The sequence below is a fragment of the Mytilus trossulus genome, chromosome 1, assembly GCF_036588685.1.
Source record: "Mytilus trossulus isolate FHL-02 chromosome 1, PNRI_Mtr1.1.1.hap1, whole genome shotgun sequence".
Taxonomy (NCBI): domain Eukaryota; kingdom Metazoa; phylum Mollusca; class Bivalvia; order Mytilida; family Mytilidae; genus Mytilus; species Mytilus trossulus.
Window position 1 is genome coordinate 73,344,720 of NC_086373.1, and position 17,573 is coordinate 73,362,292.

Here is a 17,573-nt window from a genome sequence, read left to right on the forward strand (position 1 = left end):
GTAGCACGACCCCAAAAACTATAACATGAATAAAGCTTCCCCGGTATTCGGAGGATGAATTATTAAAAACTGGTACTAGTAATGAGTCGGCTGCTCTGGTAAATAAGAGACAACCATTTAAAAACATCGCCGTGGTATAACAGGAAAATATTGTAGCATATGGTGTTGCGTAGAATAATAGTGTCATGACTCCCTGTCATCTAGCCAGATTCGTTACGTAGAATAATAGTGTCATGACTCCCTGTCATCTAGCCAGATTCGGTCTTTTCATGAGTACTGCGACAACTCTTTTATTAAAATAATACGAAACAAATCACGGATCACATGGATTACACGTGTCTTTCCTTGAAAACATGTTTGAACAATAAAATTCTAAAAATAAAAGGCTTTCCCTTTTCTAAATTATTAAACATCTATCGACTACAGGATGCGATAAAAGCGAGCACTGCTTGCTTCTAACGTAAAAGGGCCACAATTGCACCGAAAATCCATATTTACATTTGGGAAAAATAACAGCGTATATCTTACAAGTTTTCTAAGAGAACAAACTAATTGTATTTTCATGATTTGACATAATGCACGTCTTTCAAAACAGCTTAATTATTTAAATATGTACAAAACATTAACAGTAAACACCCCTTACTACTCCTACAAAAAATGTATAAGTACTACGGAAATGTTGCAGTGCTTTACGTGACATTCAGAAAAAGTCATGTCTTATGCTCTTAAAAATATGCAAAAAAAATATATTACAGACATCCATTTCTTAATAAAAAAAATAATGATAAGCATGGACTATTGTCAATTGCTCTGTATATTTGAAGAAATAAAACAAAAAATCAGTATTTCATTTTTGCGAATACGGAATTCTCGAACAGGTGCAATTTGAGTACTCATCAAACAGGCACTTGTCCCTGAAAAATAAATTACTACATACCTTAAAATATCAATATGCAGATAATCTGATAATCGATTTATTGGGCTATATTTGCGTGTTTCAACAGTGTTCTCTTTGTTTCACAAGCACACAAAAGATGACTTGATAAGATCGGGTCAAAGTTATTAAGGCCGGGTCAACGTATTTGACGTCAGAAAGACATTATATGGAATAATATTAATAGCTGAACAGAGTGATATAGACAGTGGGACGACCGATAAATTTATTTAACACATGGCAAGAGTAAAATCTCTTTGTTCTTACTGTGGTATAATCTGGATAATGCACAGCTAAGGTGTGCATTAACTACCTCAGATAAACTGCACAGTTCAAATCTATTTTTACCTTTAGGGGCGGTTCTAGGATTTTGAAAGGGGCGTTGTTCTATCAAATTAAAAAAAATCCCCGAGTGAAGCGAGACTAAAGACAATATTGACGATTTGAAGCTAAAACACGATACTTTGTCAAATCCAAGGGTTAACGACCTTTTCGCCCGAATCCACCATCTCCCTTGAAATTACAACAAAGTTAAACTTCGTACAAACATCGTAGTTTCCAAATAGGAAAAAGAAAGGTTTCTCATTCCTTCATATTTTTTTTTATCTAAGCTGGGACATAAACTATTTTATTATATTTTGTGTACAACGTAAATCTAAATCAGTGTTTTAAAGTTAAAAAGAAAGTTAAAACCAATTTTTGTTAATTTCTGCCCAAAAAGAATTGTATCTAAGAATATCCGAATATAAAGAAATCAATCTGATCTAGATTAGTTTCAGACTCAATGGAATTTATAACGACTTTTTGAATATCCGAATATAAAGGAACTATTTTAGGATCGAATTTAATGAGGACTGGTAATATTTAAGATTGTTTTAAAACAGGGGGATTAGCTTGAGATCAATCAGACTTCATTTAGATGGATGTGTCTTAAAAAGTAATACAGAAGAGAAAAAGAAATTGGGGAAAGGGGGGGGGGGGTTGCGGGGAGTAAAAGGTTTTGAAAGAGAAACGTATTTTCTGTTTATTTAACATTTTAAATTTAGGCAATCTTATTTAAATAAGTTCTCATCACTTGCTCCTCGATTTTTTATATGTCACACGACGACATATAAGAAATCGAGGAGCAAGGGATGAGAACTTATTTTAATAAGATTGAAATTTAGGTAATATAATATCTTCCTCGGTTCTTTTTCTCTGTAAGCATATCATTGAGGGAAAGAAATTCAAAAGCAATTATTCTGATTTAAACTCAATAACCCTTGCAGTTATGTTTTTTTTTATATTCATACACCGATTTGAAAGTACACAGTTTGTGAAAGTCTTAATCGTCACCAATTAAATAAAAAAATGGGAATAAATTTAACAGAAACAATTAAAAAAAAAAAAAAACCCCATTAAATCGCAATTTTAGAATGAGTCTAAATATATATTTTTTTATCAATTTTAAACTTACCAAAAGTCGTATTTTCGCCTTGCTTTACCCTGCAAGAAACTTTCCTATGATCCGTGGATTGCGGACTGACGTCAACATTTCTAAAACGTTCACGTAAATTGATGGCGTCATGTGTTAAAACAGTTATTGGCCAATCAAATCGGTATATGGAATTTAATCTGCACAGCGCGAGATGACCCAATAACTCGAACTCCTACGTCGTTCGGGTTATTGGGTCATCTCGTGCTGTGCAGATTAAATTCCATATACCGACTTGCTTGGTCAATAACTATAACATATTATCGCTATTTCGTGCATTTTTCCTATGATCTTTTTTTGTGATAATTTTTATATCATGCTACTCGCTAGAAACTAAGGATGCAAGTGGCGTGCTAATGAAATTGACATGAAATTGACAACGTCGTCATAGGTAAAATAGCGATCATAAACAGATTATCATTGGTCATCTCAACTCGATTGCCTTTCTCGCTTTCGCCGTTACCCGCTCAAGCGAGAAAATCAATTTCGTTGAGATGATCAACGATAATCTATAAATATAGGAGAAACTTAGTTTTTTCTTTATCTATGAAACATAAAACGACAGACTGGGTGAAATTCAATTAGAGAATAGCTTTTCATTAATATTTCTGAAAATACACAAATATTGTGATATCAAATTCAATATGATTATCTGCCCATGGTTTTAAAAAAATATTTGCTGAAATTTTAAATACACCTCACGACTTTTGATTTTTTGATAGTTTGATCTTTTAATTTTAGCGTTTTTGCTTTATGTTAAGTGATACTTGCCACGGTGTATAAATATTATTTCAACCAAAAAAAGATATTTTAAAACATGCCCACAAGGGATGCACAGCGAAAGATACCCGATCTACCTTTAAATATGAGGCTATCTATCTTCATATTTCCGCACTCAGTCACAACTTTGACTATTACGTGCCGTAATAGGCATAATTTTATAAGGCTGTACTTTAAAACCTGACCGTGGAAGGGCTGTATAGCCAGTCAATGTCGTTAAAATCTTCCGTCGTCGTTGCTGTGAAATGAAACCAGGCGTGTCGTTTGCATTCTCGAGTAAATTGTTTCCCATTTTTATCAACTCGACACCTTTGATACTTTCTACGGTTTGGGATTTCCTTTTAATAATTATAGTGGTTAAAAACCAAACAGTAAACTATAAATGCTTACATCCACGTCATTTTGTATCTGCTGAATAGTTGTGACATGCGTATAATTGTCTACCTTAAATTTTCATTATTTATTAAAATAATGTTCAATGATTTAAAATTTGTGATACTTACATTTCAACAAACATTTCCTGATTATTTTTTATAATATATATGTTGCAAACCAGATAACAAAGTGACTGATGTTGTATTTTGCAATGTGTTTTTTCTCAAGAAAATTACTTTTTGGAGAACCTTAAATAATGCTAAGAGAATATATATATGGGGAGGTGTGCATAATTCTAAAAACTTTTAATTTCAGCATTATCAACCAAAAAATAAAACAACAATTTCATACTACTATATATCTTTTTAGGTCCAAGGACACAGTTATCGTCCTTTGGTACGAATATAGTCCCTAGTGAAAACAGTGTATAACTTGCATGTTTTATTTAATACACTTTCCCAATTTATTTCTTTATATTAAATGCATGAAATATTAAGTAGGGGGATGTAATTACATGTCAAAAAAATTTGGGTGCTGAAACTTTATGTTAAGTAGTGATTTGGTCCAGTTCTGAAGCTGTCAAACTGAATTTTACATCCCCTTAACACAGAATTGTCAATAATTTGAGTTAGAGCTGGGAGAAGTTTCTATAATTTTGATATTATTTGTCTCACTGGTAGGACACTACACTGTAAAAATATTTTTGAGAAAGAGCATGTGCGATTTTTTTAATTTGAATTTATTGTCTAAAAGAAATGCACTACGAAATAACTGTGTTCTCGGGCCTTTTGACCAAACTCAGTTAACGTACGTACATATTCCTGATACTTTTAGTGAACCCCTAGTCTCATGAAAAATATCATTCATTTGTAAAGGGGTTGTCGTTTGGTGTTTTATATCGTATTTGTTTTTCGGTTTATTGTTTTGTACATAAGTCGGGTTGCCGAATAGTTTTCTCGTTTGAATGGTTTTACATTTATCAATTTGGAGTCTTTTATAGTCTGCTGTACGGTATGAGTTCTGCACATTGTTGAAGGTCGTATGGTGAACTATATAGTTGCCTACGTCATTTAGTCTCTCGTGGTAGGATTCAACCACATCTTCTCATTCTTATATCATATAGACTTATAAAAAAATGGGGTAGGTGCCATTACAATATCTTTCTGAATTTGTGTTTATTTTGTTGTGACTCATTGACGTTATTCAGCGCATCTTTTTTATTCCTGGTATTTACTATTTTTTCTATTGCAGGATATTAATTCTTAGTCAATTAGTAGAAGTGTAATAAAGTTTTCCTTGATTGGATAACTGCATGTGGTGAAACAGGTTGACAAGTCAAACACTTATTATATTTTATTTCACACGAGTGACAATATTTTTCACAGCTTTTACAGTAATTAAACGCATCTGACATGCAATATTCTTTTTACGACACATACAACACAAAATGTTTGTTGACAAACTGTGATATTAATTTTATTTATTTTACGTCTGGTATCTCAATATGATGTGAATGCAGTTAATACATGTATACTAATTATAGATGTGGTATTATCATTATTTAGTTTTACAATGTTCTAAAGAAAGTCGCATTTGCATTGTTAGTTTTTAATGCGATCTGTGCATTATATATACACATAGATATAATAAATATATTAATAAGTGCTGCATCCTTTAACAGAATTTAAACATCCGTGTCAATGACTTGCAGTATATTATAATCAAATGGTCAATCGACCAATATCGTCAGCTTGAACCATGATTCTTGCAATTTAAAGGAGTTCATGCCATCGATTTATTAGGTTGTATCATTAGTAGGAAAACTTGATATTAATTTTAGTGTTTGATGAATGTTAATAAGCAGTTCTCCTTTAATGAGACATAAACAACTCTGCGTTAAGGCGTAACTACATGTAGTGGTATCAATATTGGAAATCTTACGGATTAGAAAATCATTATAGGATTAGAAGAGCAGAAGAATTGAAAGGATCGAACTCGAGATGGTAAGTCAGTGAATTTATTTTTTATATCAGTTTTTTTTGTATATCATTTAATAAAGTTTGAAAAATATGGCCGTTTTTACACTACAAAATCTACTATGAGTACAGATAAATTGATGCATCTAGGAAAATGTTAAGGCATGACAGGACCTAAATATATAAAAGTTAATATATATAGTGTATGTTTCAGAAAATTAAAAACTTACCTATGTTTTGATTTGCATTTTTTTCTTCCGCAGGAGATAGCAAAATAAACAAACACTCGAGTTTCATTCGATACGGTCCACTCAGTTACACAGTTGAAAAAATCACATATTTTTGGCAGATGTCTATTGTCTATCAAGAACTTCTTCATTTAAATCAATACATGTACTATATGAGGGTGGCTTCTAGTTCTTCATTTCAAACTTAGTTTATTTTGGCACCTTCTGCAGGAACGAAAAAAATGAAAAGCAAAATCTAGTTAAGTTTTCAATGTTTTTGAACTTTAAATGCATTTTAATTTTACTTATCTAGGTCCAACCGACCTAAAACTTTTGAAGATGCACTGGTCTGTCTGTAGTCAGATTGAAATGTGTCGTGTAAATACGTCCATATTTGCAAAAAGGTTATGCTGAACCTTAAAATTTTGTTTTCATTACAAAATTCCAGAAATATAAGCATTATATTTTAAATATTACTCTCATTTAAATTTTAAATATATTACTTCCATGATATAAGTCTCAACAAATATTATAATCAAATATGCTTCATAACCGGATTTTCTACAAATTTAAATTTCCAAAGAGAAATTCGAGAATTTTAAAATATTATCAGAAATCACGATATTTTGATAATGTCAAAAGAACTGAAGCTTAAACAGAACAGACATTCTTCCAAACAAAAAAATACCGACAAACATACACACATGGAAACAACGGAAAGCACTAAAAACTAAAGCTGGAATACAATTAGAAGCATAATATAAAATACATGAAGGGTCAAAAAGTGAGAAAAAAACTCGTTCTATTCCGATATATCGCTTTCAATGAAAATGAAACCAAGTCAACAACATGGCACTCAGAACACATTAGAATACAACAGCGTTATGCTGGCACTATGAACTCCTGGGTGCTTAGTTCAATTTTGTCATGTTGAAGCTTGCTTTGAATGGAACTTCTACACAAAAAGATTTAGGCGGAAGAAATGTCTTACCAATACTAGAAATTTTGGATACTTTCAACATGTCAATCATATCTGTATCGTGTGCACAACGCGCTTTAAGCGTGTATTTAAGCGTACGAGAAGCGTACCTTAGCGTTAATCGGGCGTTCAAGTAACGTGTGTGGGCGTATGGCTGGCGTTTGTCTAACGTAGATGGAATGCACGCTACGAAGAAAAACAAAAGTCTCTTGAACGTATTTGAAACGCGTCCTGGTCGTATCTGGGACGATAATCCGTGCTTTCGGCGTGTCTGCGACGTTTTATTATGGAATGTTTGTTACGAACATACCCGCATACGTTTTAGTTAAAGTCGAACGATCTTGAAGCGTATACAACGTGCCCTAAACGTGTCTCAAACTTATCTGTAGCGTTTTCAACGAGCTTGTAGCGTATGTATTGCGTTCGTGTAGCGTACAGGTATAAGCTAGACAAACGCTTGAGCTGGATGAAAATTTTTAAGCTGCATAAAAATTTCATGGAGTTAAAGCGTTCACCAAGCGTATATCTTTGCATTTGGACGTACTTTAAACTTATGCAACGCGCGTTTAACGATTGCTTAGCGTTCCTCTGGGGTGCAACTAACGAAGTCGACTTTATAAATTTTCTCTGTTCGTCTGGTGCACGCCGGTTCATCATCAGAACCCGGTTTTGTCTTTTGACGGGACTCGCTTTTATTTATTTTTCAAAACACATGTTTATAAAAGCCAAATCGCTATCACAATCCCTTTCGTATACCGCATTGTACTTACCTACAAACTAAGTTGAAATAGTGTAGTACTCTGCACAGATACTTAATAGTACTGGTATTTTGGCTATGTTCATGATTTACGGCCGTTTGGAATTGCGACCGTCTATAGGATAAAATTAGATTTATTTTGGTTAACGTCCTTCAATGTAAGATTGTTTTAAAACGTGTAAAAGCATATTTTTTTTTTATCAAAATGGATGGCTTCAAACGCAACTTATAGCTCTGAATATAATTTGGATGAAATGAAATTATGTAAAATATTGTTGAGAAATGTTTTCAAGATTATAATGTATTATATACTCTTTCAAAGAATTATTATTCATTGTCCCGCAGTAAAAAATGAGAACAATGCTATTGTTATTAAAATAAGCAGGCATTAAACTAGATGTTTACGGATTCAAATTAAAAATAAGGTTATCGATATCGATATCAGGACATTGTGTGACGTCAGCTTGCAAGAGAATTGAAAGTGCAAAAGTATTTAGAATTTATTGGGATACACTGACTCCGTCGTAAATTGCAGAATTTTTTAATATTATTTTTATTTTTTAAGCGCTTTCTCCATGTAAAATGAGTGCAAATAGTTCAAGAACTGGGTATGCTCAAAAGGACATATATAGGACTAATTAGGCATGCATAATTATGCCAGTCTTATAGATGTTTAATGATTAAATTCAAGTGCACAGTTTTGAATATTTTTTGTATGATTTTGCAATGATTTCATTTAATTGCACAGCTGCATACATTCACATGTATAAATGTAGTAAGATTAAGAATGGAAATGGGGAATGTGTCAAGGAGACAACAGCCCGACCACATAACAGACATAACAGCAGATGGTCACCAATAGGTCCTCAATGCAGCGAGAAATTCCCTTACCTGGAGGTATCCTTCAGCTGGCCCCTAAATAAATATGTATACTAGTTCAGTGATAAAGAACACATGTACTAAACTCCAAATTATACACAAGAAACTAAAGTTAAAAATAATACAAGACTAACAAAGGACAGAGGCTCCTGACTTGGGACAGGCGCAAAACTACGGCGGGGTTCAACATGTTTATGGGATCTCAACCCTCCCCCTATACCTCTAGCCAATATAGAAAAGTAAACGGATAACAATACGCATATTAAAATTTAGTTCTAGAGAAGTCCGAGTCTGATGTCAGAAGATGTAACAAAAGAAACTAAACAAAATGACAATAATACAAAAATAACAACAGACTACTAGCAGTTAACTGACATGCCAGCTCCAGACTTCAATTACACTGTTTGAAAGGTTATGTATTCATCATATGAATATCAGGCACAACCACTCCAGTTAGGGATATAGTATCATATCATCACATTATATATGAGAAGAACACTACCCGTGTCATGCCACCAACTGGGTTTTAAATAAATGTGTTTAGTTCGGATGCAAAGACCCTATAAGTGAATCAATATTAAAGCCAAAATATGCCATCTTTAATGACCTGACAACAGTATCGTAACTTTATCCCTTCTTAATAAGTCTATTTAAAGGTTTTGTTAGCTTCTGAGGTGATTACTGACATGTTTGTGCTTTATAAAGAATATTACCATAAAAGATTGGATGTGAAATACCTGAACGTATAAGAAGTCTGCATGTAGAGTTATATTTACGAATGATGTCCTTGTACCGATGATAAAATTTAGTAAATGTTTTGAATAGTTTGTAATATCGAAATCCCTGGTGTAAAAATTTTTCAGTAATACAGAAATTTCTCTCGTTAAAATCTAAAACGTTGTTACATACAGGAGCGAATCGTACAAGTTAAGATATATAAACACCGTAAGATGGTGACAAGGGAACGTCACCATAAGAAAATGGATAATTTACGATAGGAAATGAAAAATCATCTCTTTTATCATACATTTCAGTATTAAGCTTCCCGTTAATGATATAGATATCAAGATTGAGGAAAGGGCAGTGGTCATTGTTAGTATTAGCTTTATGTAAAGTAAGTTCAACATGATAAATTTCTTTAGTATACATACTGAAGTCGTCTTATTGAGAGCCAATATATCATCCAAATATCTAAAAGTATTATTAATTTTTTGTATCAGATGTTGTTTCGATGGGTCTTTGCTGATTTTTGTCATAAATTGTAAATTATAGCAATACAAAAACAGGTCCACAATAAGTGGTGCACAGTTAGTCCCCATTGGAATTCCGATAACCTGACGATATACGGAATCTCCAAAGCGAACAAAAAAGTTATCTAGTAAAAATTCAAGAGCATATATATATCAAAGTATGTCCAATTGACATATAATTCTTTTGTTTATTGCTACTTAAAATGACCTAAAAGAGTTTGAACATATATATTCACATTCTGACTTTTTAAATGCCCTTTAATTAGGTGTGTGATTTTTTTCTTAATATGAATGTGAGGCAATGTGGTATATAGGGTAGAAAAATCGTAGTGTTTACTTTTACAATTTATACAGGAATCGTGCATGGTGCACAGATCGTATGCACATTGTAAAACAACGTATTCAAATTCAATATAGCAATTGTAAAACTGGGTTCTATGCTCAGTTCTACAAAATCATCGTAAATCTTTATACAGTTATGATGCAAGCACCACCCGCGTTTGGCGTAGCAAAATATAAGTCGGATATTTTATAAGCTTTTTTAACAGGCATCTGTACACAACCTTCATATTTACTCCATAAAAACGTTTTAGTGTTAAATCACTTCTCGTCGATATTCGTAATCAAACTAGATGTTGACTTTTTATTTTGAAAAGGCGTTACGAGTTGATTTCAATTTTCGTCCTTTTCTTTTTTCTTTGTACCTCTTTACCTGACTATTAAACATTATATTCAGTACGTTGATGATTTTCTGTAGCAAAAGAAGAATACTAAGCTGCTTTTTTCTTAAAACAGCTATGTACACAAAATTTCAAAGTTTTGAAATGACGTTAATCAAAGCACTCTTTTCCTAATATAATTTTCATCCTTACTGTACATTATTTGAGGCATGTATTATTTGATTTTTCTTTCGTTCATTCATTTACTTCATTTAACGATTAACGAGAAAACAGAATATTCCTAAAAATTGAAATTTACGCATAAACAAAATTTGTTCTGTCCAACGAGCTTTCACCTCCGAGTTTTTACCGCTTTAAAATGGATCAAATCCGAAATATCGATATCCATGGAATGTATAACTGGTTAAACTCGCGAAAAGTAGTATTTTTTGGCTATTATTTACCATTATTTGAACAGTTTTTTTCATTCATTCTTTATGTTGTTGTTTTTTGTTTATGTTCAAAAGAAAATACAAAACGAATACTAATCTTTTTCAGTATGGACATATACACTTGTGTATAAAGGAATTAGTACTAGATAAGTTTGGACAAGAAGTATGGGACAATATTTTGTAAGTATTAGAAACGATTTGCTTTAGTTTTTTGTGAATGTAAATTCGAATGGTATTTATTAAAAAAAAAAATCTGGTATTCTATGTCGTTCACCAGTTTTTACAATGACGAAATGATAAGCCTAATAACTCCCTCAGCCAAAGATAAGGGCATACGATACAGTTGTTTATCTATTACACCACTGTCCCATATTATTTTTGGGGAAGGGTACCGACTAACATGTTTAGCATTCTGTATGTGGTATTCGCAAGTCATGAATATAGGAAACAGTACTATATCGCTGTTCGAAATTCTTGAATATATTGATGGAAAACAAATTCAGGTTACAAACTAAAACTGAGGGAAACACATCAAATAGAAGAGGAAAACACTCACAAAAACACTAAAGTGCAACAAAAAAACAAACGACAATGCAACACACACAGAAACGAACTAGAAGATAACAATTGCCATTTTCCTTACTTGGTACGAACATTTAAAGAAAAAATGATGGGTTGAACGTAGTTTTGTGGCTAAACAAACCTCCCGCTTTTACGGCAATATTAAATATAACACGTATATGAAAACAATACATGATAGGACTACAATACAAAAAATGGAAGAACATTCAAGACAGAGAAATACACAAACTAACAATACAGTAGAACATTACGACATGCTAATAGTTATTAAAGGAACCAGACTTATAATTTTATACGCCATACACGTGTTTCGTCTACATAAGACGCACCAGTGACGCTCAGGTCAAAATAGTAAAGAAATCTAAACAAAGACGAAGAACCCTGATGACCTAATAAACGTGGAATTCAGTGTTGGTTTTTTGTTTTTCGTTTCTGCATTCTGTATAAATTATTCGTTTATCATTTTGTACAGATCGTTCTTGTAATGACAAAGATAGCCATACAAACATGTTTTAACCCCACCACATGCTATATATGCCTACTTCAAGTCAGGAGCCTGTAATTCAGTGGTTGTTGTTTGTTGCTATATATCATATTCTTTTTTCGTTTATTATTTTGTACATAAATCAGGCCGTTAATTTTCTCGTTTGAATGGTTTTACAATTGTCTGGGCCTTTTATAGCTGACTATGTGGTATATGTGTTTCGCTCATGGTTAAGGCCTTACTGTACCTATATTTGTTAATTTCTGTGTCATTTGGTCTCTTATAGAGAATTGTCTCATTATCAATCACAGTATATTTGCTTATGTTTGTATGTTCTAAATGTACTACTGTTTTGGAATAAATATTAAGTCATAAACTAGGCCATACTAACCTGATTTATTAATTTTAGTGCAGAATATGAACATACAACACTTTATCGATAGTTTTAGATATGACAACATATTAAACATTAATCTATAATGAGACAATTTCAAAAGACTATCTAATTAGATGGGTCTTACCGTTTACATTATTTTAATTTAAACTTTATACTGCTTTTTCTTAGACACTAGACATTAGCGTTAATTTTCTAGCAGATCAGTCGAGATATAATGTAATAGTTTCAATGTTTAGCTAATCTATACGAGTAAACTATCGCAGTAAAATCGTTACTGTCTGAAAAATTCAATATAATTATAGGCTTGAAGAAGTTCATAGATTGAGATTTTAAATACATTGAGTAAAAATATTAACTTTAAAGTAGTTAATTACGTTCACATATTTTTCCAACAGTGTTTAAACTAAATCAGTCACTGATTCAAACACTTATACGCCAGACAGCAATTAATAGTAGATCTACAATGATTTGAATTGCCGTATCCATGGGGATTTATCATTGATACATCCCTGCAAGATGATCAAATACGAAATGCAAATATTCGAAAATAAAAATTATAATAAGCTTCTTGTTTTATTGTCATCTATTGTCATCAAATAAAAGAAATAAGCGTAATGAAACTTCACAGAGTAAACCGCTTTTTATAACACCAAATCTATGAAGTGTCAAGTTACATAAGAACCAGGAAGTGAGGAAAACATGACAAACATGACAAACACGACGAACAAAAACCTTTTCAAGGTTACATCAATTTTAAGCTCAATATGTATAATGGTGCATGAATATAACAAATGTTTCCTCTTCCTGTTCTAGTTTGTCAATTTATCATTTGATTGAAATGCATTAGAAATTAACAAAAGCTCTAATTATTTCTTTTATTCTAACCAAAATTTATTTAGACATTTCTCTAAGTATCAGACACACAGAAACAATAAACCTACCATTTTTTACCCAGGTCGCGGGTCACTTCAAAATAAGATGGTCAGTTCGTCGGGGTTTCTTCGATCGTGGTTCAAAATACTTCTTTAAAATTCTTCCAACTTGCCTGATTCTTACAAAGACTGGCTCTAAAAGCTAAACTTTTTTTCATTTGATCATAATAACACTCTTCTCTTCATGTATAATTGTAGTATGTTTATTGTAAATACAATTTTGTAAACAATTTTATATAAACAGTTATATCTGGTGCAGAAAACTTTGTTTTAGATTTATGAGTTTGACTGCCCCTTTGGTATCTTTTGTCCCTCTTTTATTACCACTGGGTCGATGTCTCTGCTGGTGGACATTTTGTCCCCGAGGACATCTTCCGCCCAGTAGCAAAACTAGCCATGGCGTTGTCAGTTTGTTTTAGATTTATGAGTTTGACTGTCCCTTTGGTATCTTGCGTCCCTCTTTTATTACCACTCGGTCGATTTCTCTGCTGGTGGACATTTTGTCCCGGAGGACATCTTCCGCCCAGTAGCAAAACTAGCCATGGCGTTGTCAGTTTGTTTTAGATTTATGAGTTTGACTGTCCCTTTGGTATCTTTCGTCCCTCTTTTAGTATGATATGTTTTAATATTTGTAGTATGCAAAAGGTAAAAGACCTATTACTTTTTTTCCAATTAAGATACTTTACAGTGATTTGAGAATATATATATTACGATCAACTGCATAGCCTTGTATACCTACCATGTAAATATTTCAATTACACAATTTGTTTTCAATTCCACGAATAAAGGTCTTGATAGTTCACCTACACAGTGATACTGGTAGAACTTTACATAACATAGATTTAAAGACTCTAACTATGACAAACATTTATTTATTGTACATATATCAAGGAAGATTTAGAAATGGAATAGTTCATTTTCATCGCCATTAATAGGTATCACAATCAGGTCAACATTTTATCATATTGTTTGCATCGTGTCTAGTACAAAGCATCTTAGATTAACACCAACAAATATAACCGGACGGGAGTAGTCAACAGTAGGTCGTATGTGAGTAGCTACGATGTTTTGCAAATATGAGACAGAAACAAAAAGTGTACTATCACTTAGTACATAGTGTAAGCTACGACTTATTCGTTCGTGTTATGGTTATGAAGACATCCAGGAAATGAAATATATTTGAAAATTCAAAGACAGTTCGTCTCCAAAACGATAGATCACAAACAACAATGATAAACTAGAAATTCTAACTGTTTAAATATCTTAAAATATTGTCTTTCGACGGGTGATTTACTAAGAGTAAAACGTTAAATAAAGTAAAATTGTTAGTAATTTATCAAATGAATTCATTTCATTAAGTCATTCTTCAATTAAAAAGTATGATGTACGAAAACATCGCTTTGTACAAAAAGAATGACTTGATTGGTTTTTAAAGAAATAATTTCATTTGAAAAATTACGAACGATCTACTGTTTTGTATGTTTACATATACAAAAGATATACATCAATCTTTTTCTTATCTATTGTATTCTGCGATACTGATAAAGCATCACTTTCTGATGATATCATTGAATATGAATAATTTAATACTTATACATTTTGCATGATAATATCAACGTCAGTACAGTGAAAAACAATACTGGTCAAAGGAAATAAAATACATTATTCCAGCCTCCTTTTATGTCAGAAAGGAAGCTTCCGTTGTAAACTGCCAATTAATATCTCACTTTACAATTTATAAAGCAAAAACTATATGATTTACTCGTTCTGCTGCACGAAAAATTAATAATTGTTACACATATTTAGACTAAAAGTTTCATTATAAAACGTCAATGACACAGATTAAAGATATATTTTATCTTAAATCTTTTCTGTAAAATAATGAAAGTATTATCTCTTATCATTAGACGAGTATTATTACAATGATTTTGAATATATATTGTTTCTAGAAAATTTTCAATGAAATGTGCAAAACCTTTTGCGTTTATTTAGTTTTCCCCTTACTCAAACTAGACAGATCCCCCACCCCCACCCACTTAAAGTACCAGTATAAACCAAAATAGACTCTGGTAACTTTTTCAACAAACGCAATAAATTTCATGTATACTCAAGGACACACAACCCAGCTTCTTATGTATGTCACCATTGCACCATCATTTCGTGTCCTTTTTACGTTCATGGCTATCATTGTTCATATTCCTACATATGTTGCTATTTCTATTGAAAAAAACAAGCTAAATTCAAATATTTAAAAGGTGTATTGAACTTGCATTTTGATTTGAAACGAAGTCCATCCGAAGGAATTTTCCTGTAATGTTCTTTTACATTGTAAATGGGAAACTTTATTACATGTTGTAACCATATTCTATGACAAGCATTTAATGAACTTATAATTATCAAGGACATTGTACAAATGTGAATACTTGGAAAATATAAAAAAAAAAATGGTACTGTAAGATATTTCACTTCAAAAGAGGAGCGAAAGATACCAGAGCGACCCTGTCACAGTCAAACTCATAGGTCGAAAATAAACTGACAACGTCATGGCTAACAAATAAAAAGACAAAGTCTAATCCGGTAAGTCACATTCGTGGTAAAAAGGGAAGTGGATTATAGTTACAACATAAGGAACATATCTGTTATCATCTGCGAAACGGTTATTCCATAACGGTCAATCAACTCATGATGGCGTCCGTAAAATTAACGAAGGGATGATTTCAACGGCACCATTTGGAAATCTTGGTTTGATTGCGTCCTGGTGAGCAGCAACCCTCTATCAAGGAAATCATCATAGGTAATACACGCCCGGAATATCGTATCAATTGGGAGAAATGTACTCCGTATGCAGGCGCTGCTAGAATGTTGCTACAAAGATATTAAAAGTTCACATTTGGCGTGTTGCTATCTCTGCATGAGATATCGGATTTAACTTCCCCATTCTAACCTACGTACTTAAGGATGTCTGCTTGTCATGTTTTGGAATATTTGTCAGATTTTCGAAATCCTTTGGTTTTATCCATTTCAATGCCTTAAAAAAAAAACCCATTTTTCTTTTTAAAAATCTTTTACATGTATAATTATAAGTCAGTTGTAAAAGTCTTATAAAATTTTATTTATTTTTTAATAGTACTTGGGAACCTTAACTGGTCAATGATAAAGCTATGAAAAATCAAGAGAGAACATTTTCCCGCCAAAATTCCAATAATATCTCGAAAACAAGCACATGAACCCCCATATTTTTTTTGCTATTTTGATTCCTCAATTTATTCTCTTTCAATGCATGCTAGTTTTATGAAAAGTTATTTATATTGAAACTGAGCAGCGAACATCCTTAAGGATCAGTTTGTGTTGTTTTCCTTTTGATAATTGGTTTTGTTTGACGTGCCGATCTCATAAGTAAAACCCTTACCAGCTGGTCTTCATCGTGAATTCTCAAATTGTGCTGGCTGTTAAAACACAATGCTCTGTATATGTCTGTATTAAGTCAGAAGCCTGCACATTATTTTTTTCGTCTGGTGCTATATGATTACAATTCAGGGTGTTGATTTTCTCGTTGAATTGTTTTACATTTTGTAAGGTCTTAAAGCGTACTATGTTGTACTAGTTTTGCTGATTTTTATAGGTGTTTAAATCCACTCATCTTTGGTAGACAGTTGTCTTAAAGTCAACTGTACCCAGTCAATTCATTTTAACATAAGCTACTTAGAGAACAGAGTAAAAAACCAGAATCTATAAAACTGACTATGGACCCCATAAATCTTTTCCATTACACCAATTTTAATGTAAAACAATTGAAATTTGTTTTTATTTCAACGTAAGTCTTTGTAAAGGATTTTCCCTAGTGATGAATTTTATTTTCATTATAAGCATGAAGTTTAGGAACATGATAATACATTGAACCACATACAATATAGTTAAAATTCAAAGTGGGAAAAATATTTTCTAAAATGAATATCAATGGTCATTAATTTATTTAACTATTATATGTGGATATGAATTTTGTTATTGAAACATACTCTATGCCTAAGCAGATGCCATTAATCAGTTTGTTATACAACATGCTACAGTTTAATATTACTTGTTTTTCATATCTATCTGATTATTAATTCCTCTACTAGCATTTAATTCTGTTTAGATATTTCTCTTTATCAAAGCCCAGTAGGCTGAGAAAACATTATAAACTGTAATTGCCTTTATAATTAACAAAACTCAAAAGCAGTGCGCACTTGAACAAATGGTAAAGTTGATAATGATACTTCTTTTTAAAGTTTTTTTTAAAGATTTTATTCATAATTCGAACTATTTTGCTTCTTTTTTTTTTAAACAAAAGGATATAAGTTTGGAGGGTATGTAATAAAATTGCTTTTATTTCAGATATTACGTTAACCGTTAACATGATTTAAAACATAAATGTCCTGAATTTTCAGTTGATAATT

At 32.0% G+C, this 17,573-nt stretch overlaps 1 protein-coding gene across 1 annotated transcript in view; it reads left to right on the forward strand.

Annotated features, from left to right (window-relative positions):
• The first annotated feature begins 5,075 nt into the window (after nucleotides 1-5,075).
• The window catches only part of LOC134684438 (guanylate cyclase soluble subunit beta-2-like), a 33,178-nt gene continuing 20,680 nt past the window's right edge, over nucleotides 5,076-17,573 (forward strand). The window contains exons 1-2 of the mRNA XM_063543725.1: nucleotides 5,076-5,566; nucleotides 10,849-10,922. Of these exons, the coding sequence (XP_063399795.1) occupies nucleotides 5,564-5,566; nucleotides 10,849-10,922 (77 nt within the window). The 5' untranslated portion in view covers nucleotides 5,076-5,563. The remainder of the gene's footprint in view (nucleotides 5,567-10,848; nucleotides 10,923-17,573) is intronic.